This window comes from Euleptes europaea, chromosome 17 (genome assembly GCF_029931775.1).
Source record: "Euleptes europaea isolate rEulEur1 chromosome 17, rEulEur1.hap1, whole genome shotgun sequence".
Lineage (NCBI taxonomy): Eukaryota > Metazoa > Chordata > Lepidosauria > Squamata > Sphaerodactylidae > Euleptes > Euleptes europaea.
In genome coordinates, this window is record NC_079328.1 from 20,411,729 (window position 1) to 20,439,582 (window position 27,854).

The 27,854-nt window shown below is 43.9% G+C and overlaps 1 protein-coding gene across 1 annotated transcript in view; it reads left to right on the forward strand.

Annotated features, from left to right (window-relative positions):
• The window catches only part of ANO2 (anoctamin 2), a 152,121-nt gene that overhangs the window by 118,973 nt on the left and 5,294 nt on the right, over positions 1 to 27,854 (forward strand). The window contains exons 13-22 of the mRNA XM_056862313.1: positions 2,632 to 2,706; positions 9,154 to 9,355; positions 10,214 to 10,325; positions 11,133 to 11,190; positions 12,641 to 12,741; positions 15,556 to 15,704; positions 22,300 to 22,452; positions 22,607 to 22,659; positions 23,633 to 23,814; positions 26,583 to 26,688. Of these exons, the coding sequence (XP_056718291.1) occupies positions 2,632 to 2,706; positions 9,154 to 9,355; positions 10,214 to 10,325; positions 11,133 to 11,190; positions 12,641 to 12,741; positions 15,556 to 15,704; positions 22,300 to 22,452; positions 22,607 to 22,659; positions 23,633 to 23,814; positions 26,583 to 26,688 (1,191 nt within the window). The remainder of the gene's footprint in view (positions 1 to 2,631; positions 2,707 to 9,153; positions 9,356 to 10,213; positions 10,326 to 11,132; positions 11,191 to 12,640; positions 12,742 to 15,555; positions 15,705 to 22,299; positions 22,453 to 22,606; positions 22,660 to 23,632; positions 23,815 to 26,582; positions 26,689 to 27,854) is intronic.

Below are 27,854 nucleotides of genomic sequence, written 5' to 3' on the forward strand. Positions count from 1 at the left end.
CTGTGGAACAAGCAGTCCTTACTCCTGATTTTTTCTCAGATGATGCCATGGTGCAGTTCAGTAGAGCAGAGTCTTGACCGCAGCAGTCACTCCACGGTTTGTTAGCCTTTAATATGCCACAAGCCTCTTTGTTGTTTTATTATACATGAAGGCTTTCGTAAGATAACAGGCAGACAATCGACAATGGGTTGAATCCAAAGCACCACCAGTGGAGGTCCACTAATGGGAGTGGAACTTTCCTGCCTTCCCCCTATCACTGCACCCCACTGAACTCTTTAAATTGCTGTCCCGGGGGACAATTAAGGACCTACAAAAGATTGCTCATCTCTTCTGTTAGCAGAAATGTTTTTTGCCAGTGAGAATATTATTTGGATCCCAGCCAATTTACCGATGTCCCAACTCCGACATGATCCTAAATCTTGCTAGATGAAAAAGTCGCTAGGCACGTTGGTGCATAGCAGATCCCCAAAAGAGAAGCCATGTCATATCTTTTGTTAAGACCTACCAAGACAACACAACACTCTGTGTAAGCTTTCACATTCTCCAGAACTCTGTTTTTCAGGCTATGCCCAACCTGATGGAGAACTGGAAAGGCTGCACAACATGTACGTTGTCCGACAGCGCATTCCTGAGCCTCCAGGGAGAAAGCCCTTAGGAAACCAGGAAGGTGCTGTGCTGCTGGCATCCGGGCCTCCTGTGCCGGCGCCCGGGCCACTTACGCTGCCGTTAGTGGCCCCAACGCTGGGATCGAGGGCCCGATGCTGGTCTTCAGCCGCTGTCGCGGCCACGCTACCCCGCCCACTCCGGCATCCCAGGAGGTGTTCCGGCATCCCAGGAGGCATTCCCGGGGCATACTGGAGGGCGGAGCTGCGGTTAGGCAGCTCCCTGTGCCCTTTCGGCCCCGGATGCCGGCAGCCAGAATGGCGTTGCTGCACCTACTTTTTAGCTTTAAAAGGCTTTTTTTGGTCCTGGCGGTGTGTGGGGAATGGGTTAGGAGGCGGCATGGCTGCGCCTCTTCCCCGCTGTCCCCGCACGCCAGCAGCTCAGGAATGCACTGCAAGTTTGTCTTAATAAAGGAGTTACTTAACTTGTATTTCTAAATCTTCCCTGTACTTGTCTTCATCAGCTTGAATGCAGGGTGTGTGTGTGTGTGTGATCTGTTCTGTGTCTACACTGTTTGATATGCACAGACCTCTGGTAAATGTATACTATGTACTGGAGGGTAGTTAGTAGGGGAAATTCCATATGCAGGTACAGCTTTTGGCATGGAAAGGGAAGGATTCAATTAGAGTCTTAACACACTGACACTCTGTTACTGGAGGTTGTCTTTGGTTCTTCTGTTTGGCATAATGGCTTTCTCTTGTGACACTGCTGAGAATCATATCTGTAATCTGTCCAGGCAGCAGGGCTGTTAACTGTTGCTAAGAGACTTCAGCATAACATCATAATTTGAGCAGTACAAATTGCAAAGTAAATTTGCCAACTGGCCTATTTCCATTAGGCCAAAGTTGCTTATATTAAAGCAAATAATGTTGGTTGAATGGGTGACTTTTGAGATAATTCTGAGATAAAATATTATCTGTTTGGAGAGACTTAAAAGCTTTCACAGGTGGAAGCAATTTAGCAGGTTCTCTGATTTTAGTGTGGAAAGTAGAATGAGAGTCATTGAGCGCTTGTGATTCTGTTTGATGGTTTATTGAAGAGGATGTAGGCACCAGCTCAGCAAACTTAAAGCAGTTTATTAACAAGAGTAACTTTAACAACTGTCAGATTAAAGCCTGCAATTGATTTACAATAATTAAAATTAAATCATCTTTTTAAAAACCAACTCTGTCTCCAGGGCATCTGTTTATTGTAATGTTTATCGACCTAATTAAAATGCTTTTTTCCCCAATTAAATAGCATATGGAGGTGATGCTTTGTTGCTTTTGTGTTTTAGGCACAAACAAATGTGCAGTAACAAATTTTCATTTTTCAAATGATAATCACAACGAATTTACTTTTAAGGATTTTTTTAGAGGGTTTCAGCGAAGAGTTCCCCTACCAGCCTGTCGGTGGTGATGGGGTACAGGAGGCCCAGGCCGGGAGCCCTGCCCCTCCTATCTCAAACTGTGGAACTCCCTGCCCCAGGATGTGGTGATGGCTGCCAACTCGGAAGGGTTGAAGAGGGGAGTGGACATGTTCATGGAGGAGAGGGCTATCCATGGCTACTAGTCAAAATGAATACTAGTCATGATGCATACCTATTTTCTCCAGGATCAGAGGAGCATGCCTATTATATTAGGTGCTCTGGAACACAGGCAGGATGGTGCTGCTGCAGTCGTCTTGTTGGTGGGCTTCCTAGAGGCCCCTGGTTGGCCACTGTGTGAACAAACTGCTGGACTTGATGGGCCTTGGTCTGATCCAGCATGGCTTTTCTTATTTCTTATGTTCTTATTCAGTCCCCTAAATATATACCATTTATGCTACAAATAGCATAACATACCAAGATGAGGTGGGGTGATACAAGAAGGATAGGATCTGAACCCCTCTTTCCATAGGCCAAATTGGAAGCTCTAACTACTACACTATAGTAGTTTCAAGAGAGCTGCTTTCTAATTCTTTTCTATGTTCGTTGTCGTTTTCCAACAGGATGAAAAAGACAAACTGACCTGGAAAGATCGTACCCCTGGCTACCTAGTGAACTTTGCATCAATCTTATTTATGGTAATTTTGCTTGCATTTAATTGTATTCCTTCACGTGGTTCTGCGGCATCTTTCGGGAATTCTGTTTTCACGAGCATCAAAATGGTGAGATGCTATAAAATGTAGGCAGGCCCTCGGGAAATCTTGAATGACAGCAACCTCAAAAGCCTGTAGCTTCATTATTGACAGCCCACTTCTTTTCAGACCCCCTTTTCTCACTGGAATTTGCTTCAGCCTGCCTGCTTTTCCTAGACCAAATCAGTGATGAAAAGAACTCGTTACTGTTGTTACTTTCTGTCCACTTAACTTACCCTTAGAAATGAACAAGCGATGGGTTCCGAAACAGATGAATGAAGGCCTTTCGGGCATGAATGCCAGAAGCCGAAGGGCATGACACGGGACTAGCCAGTGGGCTAACAAAATGGAAGAAAACTAGGTTAAGCGGTCTGAAGAAGATGAATAGTGGCTGTACTTTAAAACTCCATATTCCAGTGAGAAAAGGGGGTCTGAAAAGAAGTGGGCTGTCAATAATGAAGCTACAGGCTTTTGAGGTTGCTGTCATTCAAGATTTCCCGAGGGCCTGCCTACATTTTATAGCATCTCACCATTTTGATGCTCGTGAAAACAGAATTCCCGAAAGATGCTGTATCCACAGGGCCAGTTCCAGGTATTTTGTTGCACAGTGAAAGGTACACACATCCCATTCTGGGCCTGCCTCACTGCCAGAAGGTTCGAGCCATGTCCCTGTGGCAGTGCTTGGCTGGGACCTGGTTGGGTAGTGGTGCAAGTCCAGGAGGGGATGCTGGCTACTTCCCAGGCCACCGATGAGTGGAAGTGAACTGATCTCCTGTGGTGCATTAGCACCTTCCTCACTGTGTTACCTCAAGCAGTCACTTCAGTGGCTTGGCTGAAGAATAGGGTTGCCAACTGCCAGGTAATTAAGGAAACAAGAAACCTATGCTGAGATAGTGTAGACTAATGAAAGAAGCAGCACGAAGCTCAAATATGCAAATGGAAAAGCAAGATTGACTATTAGAATAATAATTGTAATTTTTCAAACAATTAGCAAACGCAACACCAAAGGGAAACAAACTATATATAGTTTGTTTCCCTTTGGTGTTGCATTTGCTAATTGTTTGAAAAATTACAATTATTATTCTAATAGTCAATCTTGCTTTTCCAACTGCCAGGTAATATCAGAAGATCTGCTAATTCAACTGATCTCCAGCCGATAGAGATCAGTTCACCTGGAGAAAAATGGCCGCTTCGGCCATTGAACTCTATGGCATTGCAGTCCCTCCCCTCTCAAACCCCGCCTTCCTCAGGCTCCGCCCCAAAAATCTCCCGCCAATAGCAAAGAGGGACCTGGCAACCCTACTGAAGAACCTGCCCTGCATGTCCACCATATTCCTCTGTGATACAGAGCTCCAGTTCTCTGCAGTTACTCTGGGGCTGCAGGGAACCCCCATTAAAAAAAAAAAAAAACATTTGTAGTTTGGTCCACAGTATGTTGAATTGCCCCCAACAAATTCTGTTAGGGTTGCCAACCTCCAGGTACTTGCTGGAGATCTCCCGCTATTACAACTGATCTCCAGCCAATAGAGATCAGTTCACCTGGAGAAAATGGCCACTTTGGCAATTGGTTTCTATGGCATTGAAGTCCCCTCCCCAAACCCCACCTTCCTCAGGCTCCACCCCAAAAACCTCCAGGTATTTCCCAACCCTGAGCTGGCAACCCTAAATTCTGTGTATGATGGTCTATTTTTTAATACATTGGAACTCTAAATTTCAAAATGGAGTATGACCATGTGTGTTCTTGGGTATGCTTTGATTGATGAGATGGAATTAATGTGTAAAATGGATTTTGCGATAAGAGCTTGTTAATATCTATTTAATTAATAAATATTGTGTGTAAAAATACATCCAAAGTGGTTTACAACATATCTAAACAAGGATACCTACAACCTGAAATCAGTGACAATAATATGTACACTCCCGTGAAAGGCTCATAGACAATATAACGGAATCATTGGAATTATTAAGTAGGTTTATCCACGGCTGGAAGTCACATTTTGTTTGCCGTTTTCAAAAGAGTTTTATGCCAAAAAATTAATTATGGAAACAGTGCCATTAAAAACCTTTATCAACCTTCAGATATATAGATCTTACTCAACTGCAGTGATTGCTATCTTACAAGCTGTAGTAGTGCAATTCTTGCCCTCTGGTGATTTGCCCTTACAAACAACAATCACTTTAAATTGACGTTCTTGTGAGGGAGAAAAATAAGACCAAAAAAATTATATCTCTCCCCAGTCCTCACAGAGAGATTTCCAAATGAGATTTCATTTTTGCTTTGCTTTTTTTAAAAAAGAAAGAAATTGGGGGGGAAACAATCCCACCACGTAGCCTTCTTGCTGTGGGAACCCAGCCTTTGAGTGGTATGACTGACATGGCTTATATCTGTGAGTTAACGTCATATCCTCGGCAGCAATTCAATACTCTGTGACTTTGGGGATAATTCTTTAGAAAGGAGCTCTCTCTGTTCACACTCCGAATGTTCACACATGGTCTGAAACAGCAATGGTTTGTTCCCATCGTTTGCAGATAGTTGCAAAGTCTCAAAGATTTCACATAGTGAAACGACAGCCCCTGCAACGTATAGCCTAGAACAAAATCTGTGGGAAAATCTGTTGACATCAGTCGCTCTTTCTACGCACAAATCTCAACCATACGCAACATGTTATGTGAGGAGGGCTTGAGTCTGTTTCCTTGTTAAACCCCCAAACGAGAAGAATGTGGGGACTTGAAAAGCTCTCATGAGAAATTTTGCTGGCCTTAATGCAATTCTTTTACCTTCCCCCAAATTCCTTATGTATTTTGTTGGAAAAGGAATCTCCAAATTTACCCCCCAAAACAAAATATATTAGTTTCCCTTCTTCTGTCCTTATGTAATGTCATTGTAGGCATAATTTCCCCTGCAGGCTTTTCTAACACACCACAAAAAGGAATAGTACTGCTGAGCATTAATATAGCATTTCCAAGGTTTCAAAGAGCTTAACAAACATTATCTCAGCATTACTGCTCTTAAAGAAGGCTAAAATTATTGCCCTCATATCGAAGATGGGTAGGGTTGCCAACTGCCAAGTAGTAGCAGGAGATCTCTTGCTAATTCAACTGATCTCCAGCTGATAGAGATCAGATCACCTGGAGAAAAATGGCCGCTTCAGCAATTGAACTCTATGGCATTGAAGTCCCTCCCCTCCCCAAACTCCGCCCTCTTCAGGCTCCGCCCCCAAAAATCTCCCGTTGCTTGAGAAGAGGGACCTGGCAACCCTAAAGATGGGGTTGACAGTGCTTGCCTGCTGCCACCTAGTAAATTTGACTGCTTGCCTGCTTGCCTGCTGCCACCTAGTAAATTTGCAACTGAGATTAGATTTAAACAGGGGTGGGCTGAGAGGCCAAAACAGCTCTAGAGAGGGTCCTGCCCCCTCCCTCCTCACCTCTCTAATGGAAGGAGGCCTGACCCAGGTGCCTCACCCAGCTTTGTTGCACCATTGCACCCACACAGCATGGACACCTGCTCAGAGGGGCCAGCATGGTGTAGTGCTTAAGAGCGGCGGACTCTGATTTGGAAAACCGGGTTAGTTTCCCCACTCCTACACATGAAGCCTGCTGGGTAGGGTTGCCAAGTCAGGGTTGGGAAATACCTGGATATTTTAGGGGTGGAGCTCGAGGAGGGCAGAGTTTGGATGTCTCCAAACTGGGGAACGGACATTAAAATGGCAAATAAGATTCAGTGTGGGCAAGTGTAAAGTGATACATACTGGGGCAAAAAATCCCAACTTCACATATACAGTGATGGAATCTGAGCTGGCAGCGACAGACCAAGAAAGAGATTTTTTGGGGTGGTAGTGGATAGCTTGATGAAAACGTCGACCCAGTGTGGGGCTGCTGTAAAAAAGGCAAATTCCATGCTGGCCATAATTAGAAAAGGAACAGAAAATAAAACTGCTGCTGTCATACCGCCCTTAAACAAATCAATGGTGAAAGACTGTACAGTTCTGGTCACTGCACCTGAAAAAGGGTGTTGTAGAGCTTGAAAAAGTGGAGAAAAGAGCAAACAAAATGATCAGGGGGTTGGAATAACTGCCCTATGAGGATTGGTTATAACACTTAGGGCTGTTTAGCTTAGAAAGAAGTTGAGTAAGGAGAGACATGATAGAGGTCTATAAAATTATACATGGTATGGAGAGGGAAGACAAGGAGAGATTTTCTCCCGCTCTCATAATACTAGAATGTGAAATCATCCACTGAAACTGAAGGGAGGAAGATTCAGGATAGACAAACACACACAGCACATAGTTAAATTGTGGATCTTGCGGCCAAATGATGCAGTGATGGCCGCAAACTTGGAAGACTTTTAAAAGGGGAGCAGGCATATTTATTTATTGGATTTATATCACTATCCTAGCCAAAGTCGGGCTCAGAGGAGCTTGTATCAAATTACGATACAATTCCCAATTATACTAAAATGCAATAAATATAGTTTAACAGTTAAAACCCACAGATTCTAAAAGTTGACTCTAAAAACCGATGGTGCCCATTACGTTGCCGCAAGGGTCAGCAGCCATCCTGGAGGAGAGGTAATCAGGAACACCCAAATCACTTAGAGTAACACATAAAGTAGGGAAAGGGAGGCCAGCTAATGGAAACCATTGCTTCCCTCAGTCATAGGCCTGGGGGACCATCTCAGTTTTACAGGCCCTGCAGAACTGCACGAAATCCTGCAGGGCCCGGTTCTCACTGGACAGAGGGTTCTACCAGGCCAGAGCCAAAAAGGTCCTGGCCCTGGTTGAGGACAGCCAAGAGAGAAAAATCACAGCATGTGGCCAAAATTAAGATAAATTCCAATTGTCAATCACACATAGAATACTCACTATAATATATTTAACCAATACAATACAATACCATAGAACTGCTACCAATGAACTGCAAAGCATACAAAATAACTATTAAGCATCCATGTAATGTACATTAATCAACTTCCAGTGAAATAAAGTCTAATTGCAATGAAGGACACTGAAGTATTTAAAGTCCAAACACCAAAATGGCAAAAAGGCAAGCTTCACTGAATTATTTGTTGCAGCTGGCATGCCTCACTGAAGAGTTCATTGTGACTGGAATAGGGTTTCCAGGTCCCTCTTCGCCACTGGCAGGAGGTTTTTTGGGCGGAGCCTGATAAGAGTGGGGTTTGGGGAGGGGAGGGACTTCAATGCCATAGAGTCCAAGTGCCAAAGTGGCCATTTTCTCCAGGTGAACTGATCTCTATCGGCTGGAGATCCGTTGTAATAGCAGGAGATCTCCAGCTAGTACCTGGCAGTTGCAGTAAAGAAACAGTGCAGGCTCAATGGTATCATATTCTATATTCAAAATACTACATAAAAGTGCAACACGACGACATTACAAGTGGTACATATATTATATACAAAATCCATACAACAGCTGTCAGCAATATGACAAACAGTACTTCTAGCACAATGGCTGTCTCCAAGAAGACGAAGACAAGGAAGTCCAAATCAATGGTAGAGGTTCTTTAAACCAGCATCTGGGATGTAAGGTTCGCTGCTCCAAAAATGCTAATTGGCAAAAAGCGGAGGAAAAAGGAGGAAACGCTATTCCGGATACTTGTAGCGCTTTCACCATAAACAAAGCTTCATCAGCCTCAAAAGTAAAGGATAAAGCCCATGATTTTTCAAGTTTGCCTGGGAGATTCATGCTTTTTTATCCATAGTCATATTTTTAAGTTTTAAGTATACTTGTAGTGCTAGATGTATTGTTGTTTGTCATATTGCTGACAGCTGTTGTATAGATTTTGTATATAATATATGTACCACTTGTAATGTCATCGTGTTGCACTTTTATGTAGTATTTTGAATGTAGAATTTGATACAATTGAGCCTGCACTGTTTCTTTACTTCAATTGTTGGATTAACAGTGATAGTGAGTCCTTTGTTACTAGTATCTGGCAGTTGGCAACCCTAGACTGGAAGGAAGATAGCACTCTAGCGTTGAGGACACCCAGATACTTCTTGGGCCGGGGACCACTAATAGGTTGTTGTTAGATGAACGTAAAGCTCTCTGGGAGGCATACCGGGAGAGACAGTCTGGGCTGGACTGAGTTATTAGTCATGATGGGCATCTACTCCCTCCAGTACCAGAGGCAGGGTGCCTCTTTATATGAGAAGCTGGGGAGCACGGGTGGGAGGATGCTGTTACAGTCGTCCTGCTTTTGGGCTTCCGAAAGGCAGCTGGTTAGCTGCTGTGTAAACAGAATGCTTAACTTGATGGACCTTTGGTCTGATTCAGCATGGCTCTTCTTATGTTCTTATATGCCATGAGTTATTAAGCTGTGGCCAAGGAGCATTTAAGACAATTTTTCAATGAATTTATGTATGTTTCTTTTTTCAGATTTCACTGACATTTTCACTAGTCTTCGGTGTGATTGTGTACCGGATAACCACAGCGGCAGCTCTGTCGATGAGTACCAACGAGTCCACCAAGTCAAACGTCCGTGTGACAGTGACCGCCACTGCGGTCATCATTAATCTTGTTGTGATACTTATCCTAGATGAGATTTATGGAGTGGTTGCCAAGTGGCTGACAGAAATGGGTAATGCGAATAGCATATACGTTTCTTTCTCTGAGAAAACTACACCATTTATGCCTCCCTTTAAATGCATCAAGCAGGGACACTGGGGGTTTCTCAGGGGCTTCTCAAAACCTGAGTTTCCACCTCAGTGAGAAATTCAGTAATGTTCTTTGAGGAATGCCTGCATTGGGCTTAGGAGGCAACGCAGAGGCGCTGCCTCCTAAGGAGGTTTCGGCCCTGCTGAAACCTCCACCCAGCACCAAAAATCCGTGCAACCCTCATAGGGTCGCACAGGAGATACGCCACCGAAAAGGCCTAAAAATAGGGGGCGTTCCCAAGCCGTAACAGCTTAGGAGGCCGCCTAATGGCCCCGTCCCCAGGCTGGCGCTGTGAGGCCTCGGGAATGCCTCCCGGGATGCCATGATGCCCCAGGAACATCTCCTGGGACGCCACTGCGGCCTTTGCTGGCGTACAGACCCCAGCGTAAGTCTCCGTCAGTGTCCCGGCCTGGCACTGCTGCAGTAGCAGCCAGTGACCGGCATCCGGGCCTTCACGCCGGCGTTGGGGCCACAAACGCCAGTGTACGGTGCCCGGATGCCAGCACCGTGGGCCTTTGCCGTCATCCTGACCGCCGGTGTGGCTCAGGAATGCACGGATAGTTTTCCTGAAACCACCGCAACCAGTTTCCCTCTGCGTTTGAGAAAAGTAAAATGAAAATTTTGCAAAATTAGCGCAATCCCCTTTGGATCACTGAATTTAGCTTTCTGGGTTCAGAATTTCTTCCATGTGTGGAATGGGCTGGGATTGGTTAGCTAGACATCATTCAGGTTTTACAGCGCTGGTGAACTGCCTCTCTTTCTGATTTCTTTTTGTTTGCAGAAATACCCAAAACAGAGAAATCTTTTGAGGAGAGGTTAATTATGAAGGCTTTCCTGCTGAAATTTGTGAACTCCTATGCATCAATTTTCTATGTGGCCTTTTTTAAAGGGAGGTAAGTTGAATGTGCTTCTTTGGCATGAAGCTAATAATGTATCCATGTTGCAAATGTCTAATGGCAGAGGTGTAGCAGATGTTCTCCTGACTGATCTCTCACTTCCCACCAGGAGCTTGGGAAGGTTGGAAGCAGACAGAGAGTGTCATGTTGCTTCTGGACGGCTCCAAAGCCCAGCAGGAAGTGAAACAGGAGAACCGCCCTCCCCCCCAACGTCTTGCATGTCTTAAGGGTTGGGAGGGGGTGTTTGTTTCTCATTCTCGGCACAAATTGTGATATCCTTCCTCTTCCTCCTCCTCCTCCTCTGAAGTGTAGGTTCTGTTATTTTGTTCCTGAAGACCAACAAAACACAGTTTTCAAGAGCCTATTGAATTCACGTGTCCAAACTTCCACAGGAAGAATAATAAGTGTCACATTTCCATTTTTAAAATTATTTCACGATTTTGCAGATTGAAAGTTCCACCTTTCCTTTTTATTGACAGAAAGAAATTAAGATGGTTGATGTAAAGCTGCTGGTCACGATACAGCTATTTTCACTTGCATGGTTCTATAAACTCATTTCCTAGTTTTCTTAAGGATGAACATAGATGCTGAAAGCATTAATAATTCAGAGAAGGAACCCATTTTTTAAAAAGCAGACTTTTACAATTTCAAACGATACATTACCTGAAGCTGTACTGAAGCTGTAATCTGAAGCATTTCAGAATCATGACACTATTTAAATTTAATCTTTGGATACACAAAATAAGCTAATGCAGGACTTCCTGATATTGGTTTAACCCTCCTATAAATGTATGTTGTCTTCAGGTTTGTTGGTCGACCTGGCCGTTACGTGTATGTCTTTGATGGCTATCGCATGGAAGAGGTAAGTAAGCACATTTTAAACTCCCACTCTTAACATGTTTTCACTTGCCTTGAACAATTAGAAATAAATACTTCACTGATCCATTTGGCTCCCAGAAAATATGTACTATTCTAATTCTTGTTGGCAAATTGGATGTTTTTGTGACATCTGCATATGTGCATGTTATTGGCAAATGGTGAACTCGATTGGCAAGAGACAAGAAAAGGGTGCTCTCCGTTTCGGTTGCCATACCAAATGTTCTCCAGCAGCATAAACTGGAATAAATCAGATAGAAGTGAAGTTTATATCTATTGTAACAAGTGAAGCAAACAAAAATGCAGCTATTTTCCCAAGAATTTAAACATCTGCTCCCCCCCCCCCCAACTCTGAGTGGACAAATCACCGGTCAATAGTCTAGATGTAGCTTTCTGCTTTATATTTTTTGAGAGTTATGGAAAGAATCCTACTCTTTCTTACTTGCCCAGTACTCTTTCTTACTTGCTCTTTCTTACTTGCCCAGTTGCTTGGCTTCCTTGGGTCTTTTATGCAGGGACGTTTCCCTGCTGTAACCTCTGCTGACTGCTTCGGGGATTCCTTTTGATTATGCATGCCTCTTCTGCCCATCAGAGGTTGCCTCGCTCTCCCCACGCATTTTGCCTGTGTTTCCAGATGCTGTTTTAGCCAGGAACTGGAAAATGCGGGCAAAACGTGCAGGGAGAGCAAGGCGACCTCTGACGGGCGAAAAAGGCATGCATAATCTAAAGGAAGCCCCAAAGTTGGCAGGGGTGACCCGTGGAAATGACCCTGCATAAAAGGCCTTAGCCTACATTTCAGGTCCCAGCTGGAAATGCAGAGCACTTCCCTCAGTGAGAGTGTTCCCCTGCAGCTGGCAGAACGAACTAGAAATTTCTAACTCCAGCACCACAAAAAATGCCCAACAGAGCAAGGCATGGTGTCTTAACAGGGAGAGCTGTCGACTAGGTTGGGAGACACAGATGCCCCACTTTCTTCTGGTTGAACAAGGAGATTTGGGGTCTTCCTTCCTACCTACCTACCTCTCTTTCAAAACCAGGTACTAATAATAAGCAAGTTCCCCTTATTCAGGCCTGACTCTACACTTAATGTAATTTGGGGAAAAAAACTGGATTAATTCACCAAATACACATGGGGTGTCCAATCTGATATTTCTAATACTGATGTGTGACCCTTCCATGATCAGAAGGTTGGCAACTCTGTATTGGGAAATTCTTGGGGATTTGGGGGTGGAGCCTGGGGAGGGTGGGGTATGGGGAGGGGAAGGAGATCAATAGGGATGTGATGCCATAGAGTCCAGCCTCCAAAGCTGCCACTTTCTCCAGAGAAACTGATCTTTTTAGTTTCCTTCTGAAGCAATGGCCAATGCGTGGGTGCTAGCTTTGTATTTCCTGCTTGTTTGCCCTCTTACCCATGTAGTTTTTCCTCTTCCGTTTAGTGTGCTCCCGGAGGATGCCTGATGGAGCTTTGCATTCAGCTGAGCATCATAATGCTGGGGAAGCAGCTGATTCAAAACAACATCTTTGAAATTGGAGTCCCGTAAGTATTTCAACCTCAAGCGCACCTTTTCCTGTCATAAATCTGCCCAAAGGCTTCTTCTGCTTTCCTGGACTTACCCAAGAAAATCTGGGTCATGCCTTGCCCTGGGCAGTGGGACAATGGGAATCCACTCCTCAAGGGAGTGTGGACTTCTGGAATGAGCACAGTCAGTAAAGACACCTGGCCCTGCCTTCGCCCCAGGTTGGTTTCCCCATTCCTACACATGAAGCCAGCTGGGTGACCTTGGGCTAGTCACACTCTCTCAGCCTCACCTACCTCACAGGGTGTCTGTTGGGGGGAGGGGAAGGGAAGGGAGGTGATTGAAGCCGGTTTGATTCTTCCTTAAGTGGTATAGAAAGTCGGCATGTAAAAATCAACTCCTCCTCCTCCTCCTCCTCCTCCTCCTCCTCTTCTTCTTCTTCTTCTTCTTCTTCTTCTTCTTCCGGGATCGTCTTGGGAAGCTCTTCTTTTTCTATTGGGATCATCTTGGGAGGCTCTTCTTCTTCTTCTACTGGGGTCATCTTGGGAGGCTCTTCTTTTTTTCTACTAGGATCATCTCTTCTTCTCTTCTTTTGAAAGCAGGTGGCTGGCAACCTGGGGCAGAGCCACCTTTGTGGGCTGGAACTTCCTCCCAAGAAAGATCTGCTTAACATCTTTTCTTATGGGTGTCAGGCAAACTCTGTCTTCTCTGTCCAGGCTTTTGCAGTGTACAGTGTTTGTATGCTGATTCCTTCTCCTTCCTTCTTTCCTGTGGCTGCCCATCCCCCTCTCCAGGTTGTCTGGCTGTTGTGCTACTCTTGGCTTAATTTTTAACCTCCTCTTCAATTGTTGATATTTTAAGTTTGAGCTGGCTTTTAATGTATTGCTTCATTTTTTATAAGCCCCTTGAGTCTAGGGTCACCAACCTCCAGGTGGAGTCTGGAGATCTTTCAGAATTTCAACTGATTTCCTGGCTACAGAGATCCATTTTCCTGGAGAAAAGAGCTGCTTTGGAGGGCGGACTGTATGGCATCACATCTATGCTGAGCTCCCTCCTTTCCCCAAACATCACCCTCTCCAGGCACTGTTCCCAAATCTCCAGGAATTTCCCAATCCAGACTTGGCAACCGTACTTGGGTCCTGTGTCAAGTGACAGGAAGTACAGAAATTTTTAGCAAACAAATAAATACTGGCCAGGATAAAGAAAACAGGGAAATGAAGAAGAAGAAGAAGAGTTGGTTTTTATATGCCGACTTTCTCTGCTACTTAATGGAGAATCAAACTGACTTACAATCACCTTCCCTTCCCCCCCCAACAGACACCCTGTGAGGTAGGTGGGGCTGAGAGAGCTCTAAGAGAGCTGTGACTAGCCCAAGGTCACCCAGCTGGCTTCATGTGGAGGAGTGGGGAATTAAACCCAGTTCTCTGGATCAGAGTCCACTGCTCCAAACCACCACTCTTTACCACTACCACCATTCTTAACCACTACACCACGCTGGAACTTCGAACAAGTGATGGATGGAAAAATCATTAGACTGCGTTAAAATGCTGAATATTTTTAGAAATATATCTTCTTCAGAAAGATCTCCAGTTAAACAAGCAATACGTGAAAGGCTTCTTTTGAAAACTAGAATTGAGACAGAGTACTTTATTGAACAGGGGAACATATAGAGCCATAGACCTTGAAAAAGGCCAATTTTCAAAATGTGTTGGCCATCACTCTTCAATTTAATAATTCTTCCGCATGGCACTGACCTGAGCTTCACCCTTCTTGCTTCCTTTCGTAGCTAAACTAAGAACACAGTTGAAACTGAATCAAGCCTCCCGCAACCGAAGAGCACAACCAGGGAGACATTTTCATTATAAATAACTACTATTAAGCCCTCTTTTGACTGGTTTTAAAAGAGAAGTTTTTGTTTAAACAGGAAGCTAATAAGTAGACACATCACTCCTTCATAATCTCTGTTTCTGGCAGGCATTGTTTGTGTTCAAGGGAGTTATTGCAGGCTGTGGGGAAAATGTTTCTCGTAGCCCTGCGGATTGACTTGGCTTTTTGCTCACAAACATGCTGTATATGTATATCTGTATTTGCCTCTACTTCATGAGGATGTTTTAGCCCACATATCTTTATGCTATTTTTTCTGGTATAATAATTCATGACTGAAGAATTCTTGCTTCTGGTACTCCTTTCTCATTTTCCCCCCAGTCATGACTTTAAACTAGTCTGTGCAAGGGACAGTAAAGTCCTACAAAGACAGTCAATTCATTGATTAGGGTTGCCAACCTCCGGGTGATGCCTGAAGATCTCCCACAATTAGAACCATCTTCAGACTAGAGAGATCAGTTCCCCTGGAGAAAATGGCTGGAAGTTGGCAACCCAGTTAATGATGGCAACCACCAAGCTCCTGGCAACCCTAGGTGTAGACAATACTGACCTTGATTGACCAGAGGTTAGTTATAGGGCAGTTTCATTATGTTTTTTACATAAAGATGACAAATAGATAAATAGACTGGCTTGATTTTATTGTTTTTTTAATTGATTTAGAAAATGATTTAGGAAATGAACAGCGCAGAATTTCCCTCCCTCATCCAGAGTATTTGATGAAGCTGCAGAGACTTTCTGTAGAGATCCCTAATTCCACCCATAGAATTATAATTCCCAGGATTCTTCTGGGGAGAGGAAATGAGTATTAAACCAACGGAAGGCTGTGATTTAGATAGGTCCTCCAACAATGTGAAATCTTGTTGACTTTCTATAGCATAAAGAGGAACTTCTTAAAGTTAACGTGCATGTTTTTTTAACCACATTAACTGCCTGTTCTCATTGTTCCCCAGAAAATTAAAGAAGCTTTTCCGGAAGCTAAAGGACGAGCGAACCGAGACGAAGGAAAGTGATTCTAACCCATCCAAACCTCCACAGCAATGGGAGCTGGATTATGTCTTGGAACCTTTCACTGGGTTGACTCCAGAATACATGGAAATGAGTAAGGTCTTTGAACACCTCTTCCAGTCTGCTTGTATCAGTCATATTATCAGTCGTATCTGGGAGATCCAGGTTCAAATCCCCGCTCTGTCATGGAAGCTTGCTCGATCACCTTGGCCCAGTCATATACTCTCAGCCTAACTAACTTCACAGAGTTGTTTTGAGGATAAAATGGAGAAGATAATGACGTAAGGTGCTTTGGGTCTCCACTGGGGAGAAAGGCAAGGTATAAATTAAGTAAAATAAAAATTAATAAATATTTGTCTCAGAAGCCATCTTGTAGAATTTTTGTAAAGCATTCTAGTTTACTCTTGCATTGACTTATGTGAACAAGAATGGTGGATCTCTTGAAATCATTACTTGTGAACTCGTATTCTTGCACTAATGGGCCAATCCCCTGGTTAAAGAACTATTTGGCCATTTTTGCATGGTCAGTTTTGATGCTCGATCAAAGCTCTTTTTTAAAATGCGATTTTAAAAATGCCTATTCACGGTCCTGATGCAAAAGGAGAAATTCCACCCTCCCACTCACCTGCTCCTTTGTTCCTGTTTGCATAGCCATTAGCATGTGCATAGCTAACGCTGTTGTTTTGCATAATGCTGTTGTTTTGCATAGTTCCTTGAGGGGGATTCTTCGCAGTAAACACCACAAAGAATGGGCTCTACTAAATGGGCTCTTTAGTAATGTGAAGCAGGTATGTGGCGGCTTCGCAGTCACTTCCGGAATGATGGTTCTACGTGCAAAATTAAAAAAAAATGTGGGGCAATTCAGCCTGGAACGAGCTGCTAATTACCATGCAAAAATGGCCTTTGATTTGTTCTGTCGGGAAACTTTGTTTTTTTCCTGTTTTACTAATGGTGACGTTAACACCAAAGTTCATATCCTACAAAAATGACACAATTTGGACTGAAAACTTCTTTTAGTTTAATTGGCAAGTTAACTGACTACAGTGCCGGTTTGAGTTTGTTAAGCACCTCGAACATACAGAGAAGCTGAATATAAATTGTCATGTAATCCAAACAAATATATTGAGCGACTTTCTCTCGGCATGCCTGCAAACCTGTGTAAGGCCAATTTCCCTTTTCTATATAAAGGTTAATGGATCAGGAGCTCCAGCTCCTGGATTTGGTTTCAGAATGGTATTTCCAACAGGAGGATCTGTTCTCTGTAACACTAATGGCTCTCCATCCTTGTTAATTTTGCCATGCTGAGTCCTGTCTCTGGGATTTAAGAAAGACGGGAAACGAGTGAAATTCAACCTGCTCCTCCCCTGACCTGCCTGCTATGTGGAGCCCCTATCTCTAAATTCAGCTGCCAGATTCATTGCTGAGTGACAGGGACCACCCACACAGGCAGCAAGCCCTTGGAGGTGCGCGGCATTGAACTTGTCGGTTGAGATTGTCCTGAAAGGGCATCAAGCAGAAGTGGAGATTAAAGGTGCTCTTCAGTGGGGCGTGTTTACCTCCTTGAAAAATGGGGTGAAAGGCATCAAGCAGAAAGGAGGGTCCTGGCCTTAGAAACAGGGGTTTTAATTCCCAGAAATAAGACTATTGTAGAGCAGTGTTTTGTGATAAGGTGCAGAAAAGCAAGATTTGAATCCGGTAGCACCTTAAAGAGCTGGAAGCCAGATTTCCAGGGTATAAGCTTTTGAGATGGAGATTTGAGTCTTAAATGTTTATACTCTGGAAACCTGGTTGGTGTTTCAGGGTGCTACTGGACTTAGATCTTGCTGTTCGATTGCAGACGAACACGGCTACCGACCTGAAGCTAAGGTACAAACAGTATACTTCTGTGGTTATCAAAGTCAAAATATCAGTTTCTTCTGTGTTAAAGTTAATATTACTTTGTGAGAAGGAGAGACCATTCTGAAGCACCCTTCTTGCATGTCCTTGAGGGACTGGATACGCTGAAACAGCACATGGGACCCTCTAGTTTGACACTCATACCAGTACAACACACTGGCTCTCATGTGCTGGCAGACCCACTGGGTATCCTCTTAAGGGGCCATGGAATCTTGCTGGGTGGCTTTGGGTCACACACTTCCAGCCTAACCTACTTCACAGGGTTGTTGTTGTAAGGATAAAATGGAGGGCGGGAGAGAATGATGTTGTAAGCCATTTTGAATCCCCAGTGGAGAGAAAAGCAGGGCATAAATATCAAAATAAATAAATAAATAAGCACCAGTGGGGGCTAACCAAGGAGAGCTGCCTGAGGGAGCCATCTGCTGTAGCCCCACTACCTATAAACACCCATGCCCAGGAACCCTCCTCATTCCCCAGGCATCTTTACACAGTGCAGCAAACTGTGTTTGCCCAGCAGGGCTTCTTGAAGAAGAAAAGTTGGTTTTTATATGCCAACTTTCTCCACCACTTAAGGAAGATTCAAACCAGCTTACAATCACCTTCCCCTCCCCTCCCCACAAGGACACCCTGTGAGGTAGGTGGGATTGAGAGAGTGTGACTAGCCCAAGGTCACCCAGTTGGCTTCATGTGTAGGGGTGGGGAAACCAACCCAGTTCACCAGATTAGCGTCTGATGCTCATGGGGAGGACTGGGGAATCAAACCCGGTTCACCAGATCAGAGTCCACTGCTCCAAACCACCGCTCTTAACCACTACACCACGCTGGCTGAGGGAGCCATCTACTGTGGCCCCACTACCTATAAACACCCATGTCCAGGAACCCTCCTCATTCCCCAGGCATCTTTAGACACAGTGCAGCAAATTGTGTTTGCCCAATAGGGAATCTTGAACACTTGCGTCTTGCAGAGTAAGAGTTTAGGAATCCCTGTTGGGTGTACACAGCTTGCCGTGCTGTTTAAAGACATCTGAGGAACAAGGAAGGAAGGAGCATCAGGTGATCTGGCTCCTAGGCAGGGGGTGGTGTTGTGGAAAAGATGGCAGAGGCAACAGCAGCAAGGGCAACTGAGGCACAGTGGTAGCAGCCGAGACTGTCACCCTCACCCCCAAATTGGCTACTGCATTATCTCACCTCACTGGAGAGCCAGCCACGAATAACATTACCTTAATTCTTTTCCTGAGCTTAACCGTTGCCATAACTTCGGTCAGCTCTTTGGAAGCCGCGATGTCGTCTGCCCTCAAGAATAAATTATGAGCTCTTGTAATTAGCTGAAAACTTTGTGAGCCTTGAAAAGAAGCCAGAGCCGGGCTATGAAAGTAGACCTTGCTTATGTCTGTCATCATGGGAACGCCATTCCCGAGCGAGTGTGCCGGACAGATTTTGAGGCTGACAGCCAGCTAGTAGCATGTTTACAGCGTACTTGCCAAGCGGCAGCCGTCAGGGCTGGTGGTCCGTTCCTACCCAGAAAAGCAAAGCCAAACATCATAAAGACAAACGTCAGGAGAGTGGCATCTCATCTGTGCATGCTGCGGGAAGCAAACGGGACCCTTGAAGTGATTTGTCTCCCCTGCGTTTCCGACATTGGGCTTCTGTATACACTGCAGCAAGCCTAGCTTGGCTTGGCTTTCCATTGTTCCTCGCTGGCATCCCGCATAAATGGCCCAAGGAAGTCATTGGAGAGCTTCTGAGAAGCCAGTGTAACCGAATTTAATCTTGTTCCTGCCGGAGGCAGTGAAAAGATGAGCGTCCAGATAAACAGAGGCAGAATTAGGTTCAGAGTCTCTGACTCTAAGCCTTTTGGGATTACTTCTGGAGATTTGGAAGAATTTTGCCTGAGGCAGGAGAATCCATCAAAAACCTTTCATGCATCAACAGTAGAAGGCTTGCTAAAGGGAGAGCCACATTCCTCCATAATCTCCGTGATGTGGCAGGATTTGAAAGTGTCATCTTGGGGCATCATGTACAGGCATGTTGTATATATTAATTGCCATGGAGAGTTACTGGAGAAACCATAAATGGCTATGCCAGTGGAAAAAAAGAATAATTAGGGTCCTTCTAGTGCCATGCTGACTTTTCGGGGAAGTCACTTTTCACTGTCAACATAGCCTTGTTGCAGGGGGCTGAAAATGCTCCCATGCACCCCTGTTTTCATTCCACTCTTTGTCACATTTTTCACCCCTGTTCAAATTCATGTTCTCTGGGCTGAGGCAGCCAGGCAGATGACGCCATGCTTTTACATGTTTCCTGTTCAAAGTAATTCTCTGTTGAACGAGATGCACACTTGGGTGCACCTCTAAATTCACGCATGGCTGGAGATGCTGTGCCCATGCATTGCGTTCCTTTTAATGCGCTTTGCTTTCGAGTGTATGTTAGGATACTTATTTGAATGCAAGGAAGCATCAATCCAGTTGCCTCGGCGACTTCCTGCGTGTCCTCTGCCCCTCTCCAATCAGTTTCACTGACTTTCACAGAGGTGTGAAAAATTGCCAAAAATGATACTAATCTCACAGGGTGTGTATAGGGGGGTGTCCCTCTATCCACTTTCCCCACCCCATGCATAATTTTACAAACCTCTGTCATGTTCTTCCCTTAGATGTCTTCTCTCTAAACTCAGAAGCCCCTAAGTCATTAGCCTTTCTCCAGAGAGAGGTGCTCCATCCCCATAATCATTTTAGTTGACTTTTGCAGTTCTATCATACTCATGTTTGAGACTAGAACTGTAAACTGTATTCCACTAATGGATTCACCGTCAGGTATTATGATATTGGCTGTTTGGCTTGTAATCCCTTTCCTAATACTCCCAAGCATAGAAGTTGCCTTTTCCACCACTGGGTCAACATTCCATGCCACAAAGATCTCCTTCCTGTTCAGCCACTGCCAAACTTCATCTGTGTTAAGGTTTTTGCTCCAATGTGCATCAACTTGCACTTATTTATATTAAACATTATTTGTCACGTTGTCACTCACTCACTCAGCTAATAGAGAGATCCTCTTGGAGAACTTCAGAATTCACTTTGGTTTTCATCATCCTTCACAATCTGGTGTAATTTGGCCACTTCATTGCTCACTCCAGATTACTGATGAACAAATTAAATAGCACTCATCTGAATATGGATCCCTGTATGTCTCTATGGAATACTCTTCCCTTTGGTCTGTGCTGTACTTCCTGCTGTTTATGCATTCTCTAACCAACAGGTTGGCTCTTTCCCGCTCTGCTTCTCACAAGGACAGACACGTTTTTATTGCGGCATTGCCATTCTAAAAAAACTTAGTAAAACTATTTACATTTCACAATTATAAATTAATTTAAAAACAAGTACAAAATACAGTACAAATCCATCAAGTTGAGTTTTACTTTCCTCCCTAATTTAAAATTGAACTCATCTTTGCGGAAACCTTTGAAGGGCGGACTTTAAGCGCTATTGCACAAAACCCAGCTGTGGCTAATGTAACCTGTTCTTTTTCCCCCTCCAAAAGTGTCTGCAATATTGCTGATTCTGTGAGCTCCCTGGGGCCCTTTAATGAGGGGAGGATGTGCTTGGAACGCGCTTCTTCATACCAAGGACATCTTAATAACACATGAGCCGCTGTTTCCATTTCTCCAGTTTCACACGGGCAAAGTCTTTCACTAGTGGGAATCCTTTTAAAACGCCCCTCTACCATTGCTGAGGGGAGAGCTTGAAAGCGGGTCAGTGTAAAAGCTCTCCTTAAACTTGGACAGTCTAACTCAGGGGTGGGGAACCTTTTTTCTGCCAAGGGCCATTTGGATATTTATAACATCATTCACGGGCCGTACAAAATTATCAACTTAAAAATTAGCAGACTATACGTTTCTCCATGGCCCGGGTGGGAAAGGGTTAACACAGTTTCTTGGGTGGTCCTAGCAGCTCCATAGCTAACAACTCTTCTGCAAGGGGGAAAAAAGGTTCCTTTTCTTGGTAAAACAAACTCACATCTGCCTTGAATAGAGACTATTCCTGTCCATGGGAGGGTGCGGAGCACCAGTCCTAGATCCTTCTGAGCTAGAGATCTGCCAGGACCCACGAAGGGCCAGACCAAATGATTTCGCGGGCCTTATACGGCCCCCGGGCCTGACATTCCCCACCCCTGGTCTAACTGATACAGGTATGATGCTGGAGCCACTTTATACTTATTGTTAGCTTCTCACAAGGACATAGTTGGCACACTGGGTGGTGATTGGTGGGTTGTGGTGGGGTTGGTATTGCTCCGGTGCCATTGCTATGCTCTCTGCACATTGATATGAGGCCTTTTACATTTCCTCTGCAAAGTGGGAGAAGCATACTGACTTGCGGCATGGGCGACTTCACATCTGAGTTCCTTCGTTATTGTTTTGTTAGAACTCTTCACAAGAAGATGGCTAAATATTACAATTTGATCTTACTGTAACGATAACCAATTATTTCTCAAGAAAGGGTTTTGCAATGATATTAAGTACTGAATAGACACAATCTATACCAACGTAGCAATATACGGGCAAAAACACACGGGAGGTTTTGCCTTGGATTTGCCGGTCTCTAAATGCACATTTTCCCCAGCCAAATTCTCAAAAATAAACCCCCATGTAGAGTTTTAAGAATTCGGAAGGGGAAAATGTGTATCTAGAGAGTGGCAAATCCAAGTCAAAACCTTCTGTGCGTTTTCGCCCTTCGCAGACTTTTTTCCCTAGTCTTTGACTTGCCAAAAGATCTTAAGAGCAACCCTTTTCTGTCTTCCAGTAATCCAGTTTGGCTTCGTCACACTCTTCGTTGCCTCTTTTCCGTTGGCCCCCGTATTTGCTCTGCTCAACAACGTCATCGAAGTTCGGCTGGATGCCAAAAAGTTTGTCTCTGAACTAAGAAGGCCAGATGCGGTTAGAGCAAAAGATATTGGTATGCATGTTGATTTGGAGTGATGGTAGGGAAAGAGAGGTTATTTTAAGCCCTGCAGAACAAAAAAAAGGGGAGGCGGGAGGGTGCCTGGAATTGAGCGATCTAAGAGAACGGGAAGCAAAGCAACTTATCAAAGACTTCTCCTCTGTTGCAGGAATTTGGTATAACATCTTGAGCGGCATTGGAAAGTTTTCAGTCATAATTAATGTGAGTATTGACATGGCATGAAATAGGAGAGTTGATTCAGCTAATCCAAGTCTCTCAAATTGCCAAGAAACTCAGGTTCTTGGCTAGGTTGGAAATGTAGTAGAAGTAACCAAGCATCAAGCTGGCATAAATTTATTGTGCATATATTATATAGGAAGAGTGTTTGTATTAGTTAGTTAATGTTGCCAGTTGGCTTGTATCCAGTGGTGATTTCTGCTGATGGACAAGGTTTCTGTAAGCAGGACTTCCCTGCCTCCCCTGATTCTGCTGCAGCATAAAATTTTCCCCAAATGCTTCCCCTGGTGGACACAGATTCCCAGGAACAGCATGACGGAGGAGCTGGAAGTCTGCTGTGGGAGGGGGGAAATACTGAAAATCACCTCCGCTTCTGTTTGTCAAGTTCCTCTAAGGAATCCATCCCACTGTGTCTATTTTCTCAGTCTTCATCTAATGCGTTGTCTAGAATCTACTAAAATAATGGGCTTCATTCCACAACCTGTTTTACCCAGAAATCTGTTTGTACCCCCCACAAGTCTTGGGTACTCCAGTCCAGTTTTCAGTGAGGTTTATTGCAGGTCCTGACGAGATTCTAAGATTAAACAGTTTGGCCAGTGGAAGGTTTAATATTGATTATAAGCTGCTTGTGATCTAGAGGAGGGATCGCCAACTGGTAGCCTGCAAGCCAAATCTAGCCCCAAGACAAATTAATGTGGCTTCTGGTGACCCAGATCAAATTTTAATTTTAAAAAAAGGTTGCTTACAGTTTAACTCAAAAAGAAAAAAAAAGTGTTCCCACATTGCAAGAATTAGAGAGACTCCATACTTGGTTCACTCTGTCTTCCAGCCACAAAGCAGCTTCTCTGCTGGGGAGGAGAGCTTTCTCATCGTCATCCTCTGCATCAGTAAAGTGACTTGAAAGCTCACTGCAGATATTTGCAGGTTCACAGTGGTAAAGATTTTCTTTTTCTCCCAGGCCTTTGTCATTTCTGTCACTTCTGATTTCATTCCACGCCTTGTCTATCAGTATGCATACAGTAACAATGGGACCATGCATGGCTTCATCAATCACACGCTCTCATACTTCAACGTCAGCCATTTCAAGGCTGGAACCCAGCCAGAGAACTCACCTTTTGAACAGGAGGTATCTTTTTGCAGGTAAAGCCGCTTTAACAAGCACCAACTGATGAATTTATGACTTATAATGATATTAGCCGTCACAATGATTTCAGTATCTTAAGGTTACTTAAGTGAGTAAGGCTGCAGTCATACTTGGGGATTACTTCTGAGTAGACCTGTTTGGAGGACTGCTCACTAAAAGACATAGGGCTGTCTTCTGACATACGTTCTCCTGCACCATTTTACTTTTTCTGAAAGATCCCTGCTTACTAAGTGACAGCAATCCTAAGGTTATATTGGCAGTGGCAAAAGTTATCTCAGTCCTTATAGCCCTTAAACAATAGATTTAGAATTATGCTGCTCAAGATTTATGAATCAAGGTGCTTCTAAGGGAGCAAGGAAAGGAAAGATCCCTCACTCATTCAGGCCCAATTTTTTGTATCTGTCTCATATTTCTAGGGAATGACACATTTTATCTTTGCTTGTCACATCAACTCCTCAAACGTCTAGCTTTTCTAGAGATAGGCTTGCTAATCGCCTGGTGGGGGTGGGCAAAAGCCTGCCAATCCACTGGGCTGCCTGCCAGCCCTCAGCTGGTCGGCAGGGAAAAGAGGGCCAGGTGGAGGGGGAGGTGTGCAACTTATGCAACATGCAACACAGACGCTCTAGCCATCTTTGCCGAAACTCTACGAAAACCATAGAGTTTCGGGAGAGATTGGTAGAGCGTCTGCTTTCCTTCACCCTTTCCCCAAGTCTCTAGATGTTAAGTCTCTGACAGTGGGGTGTCTATTTGACTCAGATTGCCCATCTTTTCACATTCTGCAGTTGGTGACACTCTTGTTGAGCTGTTGGACTTGACAATGTATTATAGGACAGTTGTGTTTTTCTAGTTAATCGTTAGCAGAAATAATAGCCATTCTCTTTGGTAATAAACCAGCACAAGGCAGGCTACTGAAGACAAGGTGAAACTGATATATAGTAGTTGGAGTTGAGCATTTAACAGTGTATGGAAGTGTGTGCATTTGAGCATATGGGGAAGAAAGTAAGAGATCTCAGACAAGAATTGTTCATTTTACAAGTGCCCCCATTTTCATTTGTGAAATGTTACTGGATACAATGAGATGACATTCCCCAAAGATGGAGTGCATACTGATTATTTAGCTTCCATTAAATAATTTTTGACTTTGATTGCAACATTTAATTATGATAATTCCTGAGTTAATCACTGGTCTGTTAAAGCCCTCCCCCCAGTTGCTTTTGTTGCTGCCAAAGAAAAGGTATGTGGACCCAGGGTATCTATCCCCTGGGGTGGGGTAGGAAAGCAGGTTGGAAGATACTGATTGGCGAAAGAGCCCATGGAGAAAGGATTCTGCAGTCTTGGCTTTCCCTCCCTGCAGCAACATGAAAGTAACAAGAAAAAAGTTGGGAAAATCTCCATGTGTTGCTTGCATCACATCTAGCTTGGCCCTTCTCTTAGAAGTGCTCGATCATGGAATGTCCCTTCCTGAATTAATAAAATAATACTTATTTCTGTCCCTGGAAAATATGCTGGGAAAAAGCTGACCCCTTTTATTCTTAGACTTTTGTAGCCTCTTCAGATCAACGATGGTACAACAATCAGACTGAATTTGCCCTGTGCAGGCCTTGCCAGAGATTAAGGTATCTTAAATAGAATCCTTAACAAAGCTCAAACACTCCCCAGTGATGGATTCCTGGAATCGGTCAGGCCACATTTTATGCACTCCTCTGAACTCTCTGGCACTTGTTCTAAATAAACATTGCAACAGGACTGATCTGAGGCATATAATTAGGCATAATGGTTTTTTCAGAGCAAAAAAAATTACTTTTTTATTTAGCTGAAGTTAAATTGAAAATGAATTCCCTTCTCAGACAAACCCTGCTCCAGTGTGTGCGTGCTGTAGATCAGTTTACTAGATTTAGACCTGGGAGTTAAAATCAAGTTGGCTACTGATGCAGCAACCATCCTGGGATCACCACCAAGCATATGCTCGAGGGAGAGTCTCAGCCAGTCCTGTGCGAGACACCCGTGCGTGTGTTTCTTCAATACATTAGGGTTTTTTAGGCTGCATGGAAAACATGGAGCTAAATTAAAGCTAAATTAAACAGTTAAGTTGCATTGATTCCAGTCTTTCTTGTTGGAATAAATAAGACTTAAATGTTCTTGACTTGGAATAGATCTTTCCCATAATGCGAGAATCAGCATTCAGGGTGTAACCATGGCTTCCATACTGGGGTGAATGGGGAAAAAATCTGGCCAATGGGGAGCACTGTTATCTCCCATTGACTTCCTGCAGTTATACACATAAACACAGGAAGCTGCCTTATACTGAGTCAGACCCTTGGTCCATCAAAGTCAGTATTGTCTACTCAGACTGGCAGCAGCTCTCCAGGGTCTCAGGCCGGGGTCTTTCACATCACCTACTTGCCTAGTCCCTTTAACTGGAGATGCCAGGGATTGGACCTGGGACCTTCTGCATGCCAAGCAGATGGTCTACCACTGAGCCACGGCTTCTACTGAAGTCAACAGGATGAAAGTGCTTCACATTGGTTGGATCATGCCCACAGATTGTAAATCACCTTAAGCAAAGAATATTCTTTGTTATCGTTATGTTGGGACAAAACTCAGCCATTGGTGCTAAAAATGCATTATGCTACTTGCATAAATAATTGCATTGTTGAGAAGTGATCTAGTGGTTAGAACACTGTAACTTTCCCTCTGCTCTGCATAATGCAGGGAAGTTGTTGCTGTCTAACATGCCTATAACTCAATGGCTTTCTTTTTACAGATTCAAAGATTACAGAGAACCACCATGGTCTGAAAATCAGTATGAGGTTTCAAAGCAATACTGGGCTGTTTTATCTGCTCGTTTGGCTTTTGTCATTATTTTTCAGGTATGTTCTGTTTTATTTGATGTTACAATTGCATTGAATAAACTCATTCATTTCTTGCTGCCTGCAACACATGTATATAATCATGTTTGACCTATGGTTTTTAAAGAGTCCCTAGCCTCTGTTGCCTCAGGAAAGTAGGATGCAGGTCCCACCTAAAAAGAGAGAGAGAGAGAGAGAGAGAGAGAGAGAGAGAGAGAGAGAGAGAGAGAGAGAGAGAGAGAGAGAGAAATTGTTTGTTCATTTTTTCATCTAGCAGTAGAAGTTATATTGCTGAATGTGGAAATATGAAAAGGGATTGATTTAAAAAGATAGAAATGAGCTCACTTCTTGCCATCGTATTCCCTATTACCATGTATGGGTGTGAAAGCTGAACATTGAAGAAAGCTGATAGGAAGAAAATAGATTCCTTGGAAATGTGGTGTTGGAGGAGAGTGTTACGGATTCCGTGGACCGCCAGAAAAACAAATCAGTGGGTTATAGATCAAATCAAGCCTGAATTGACCCTAGAAGCTAAAATGACTAAACTGAGGCTATCGTATTTTGGTCACATTATGAGAAGACAAGAGTCACTGGCAAAGACAATCATGCTAGGAAAAGTTGAGGGCAGCAGGAAAAGAGGAAGAACCAACAAAAGATGGATTGACTCAAAAAAGAAAGCCACAGCCCTCAGTTTGCAATATCTGAGCAAGGCTGTCAAAGATAGGACATTTGGGAGGACATTGATTCATAGGGTCGCCATGACTCGAAAGCGACTTGACGGCACTTAACACACACACACACTTGCCTTCAAGTTATCCAGAATGATTAGAGAACTCTGGAAATGTCCAGGTGTCTAGATCTCTACAGTCTCAGTACTGAGGGCACAACATTCACTGGGCAATGATAAACAGAATCATGCCTTCTAAATGGAGTCAGTCAGTTTATAAGTTTGTAACTCCATTTTGGATGGTCCTGCCAGCTTCTTCTTTGCAACGTCAACATTTGCCTGGATCCGGGAAATATAATTCTGGGAAATACAAATATTCTGTAAATCCTTTCCCCCCTTATAGTCTTAAATATCACATTTAGTTGTTCCTGGTGAACAGAATGAAGAATTATTATTTGATTATTCTCTCATTGCATTCAAGGCAGTTTACAATTCAAGATAGTGCCGACACTATGATCAT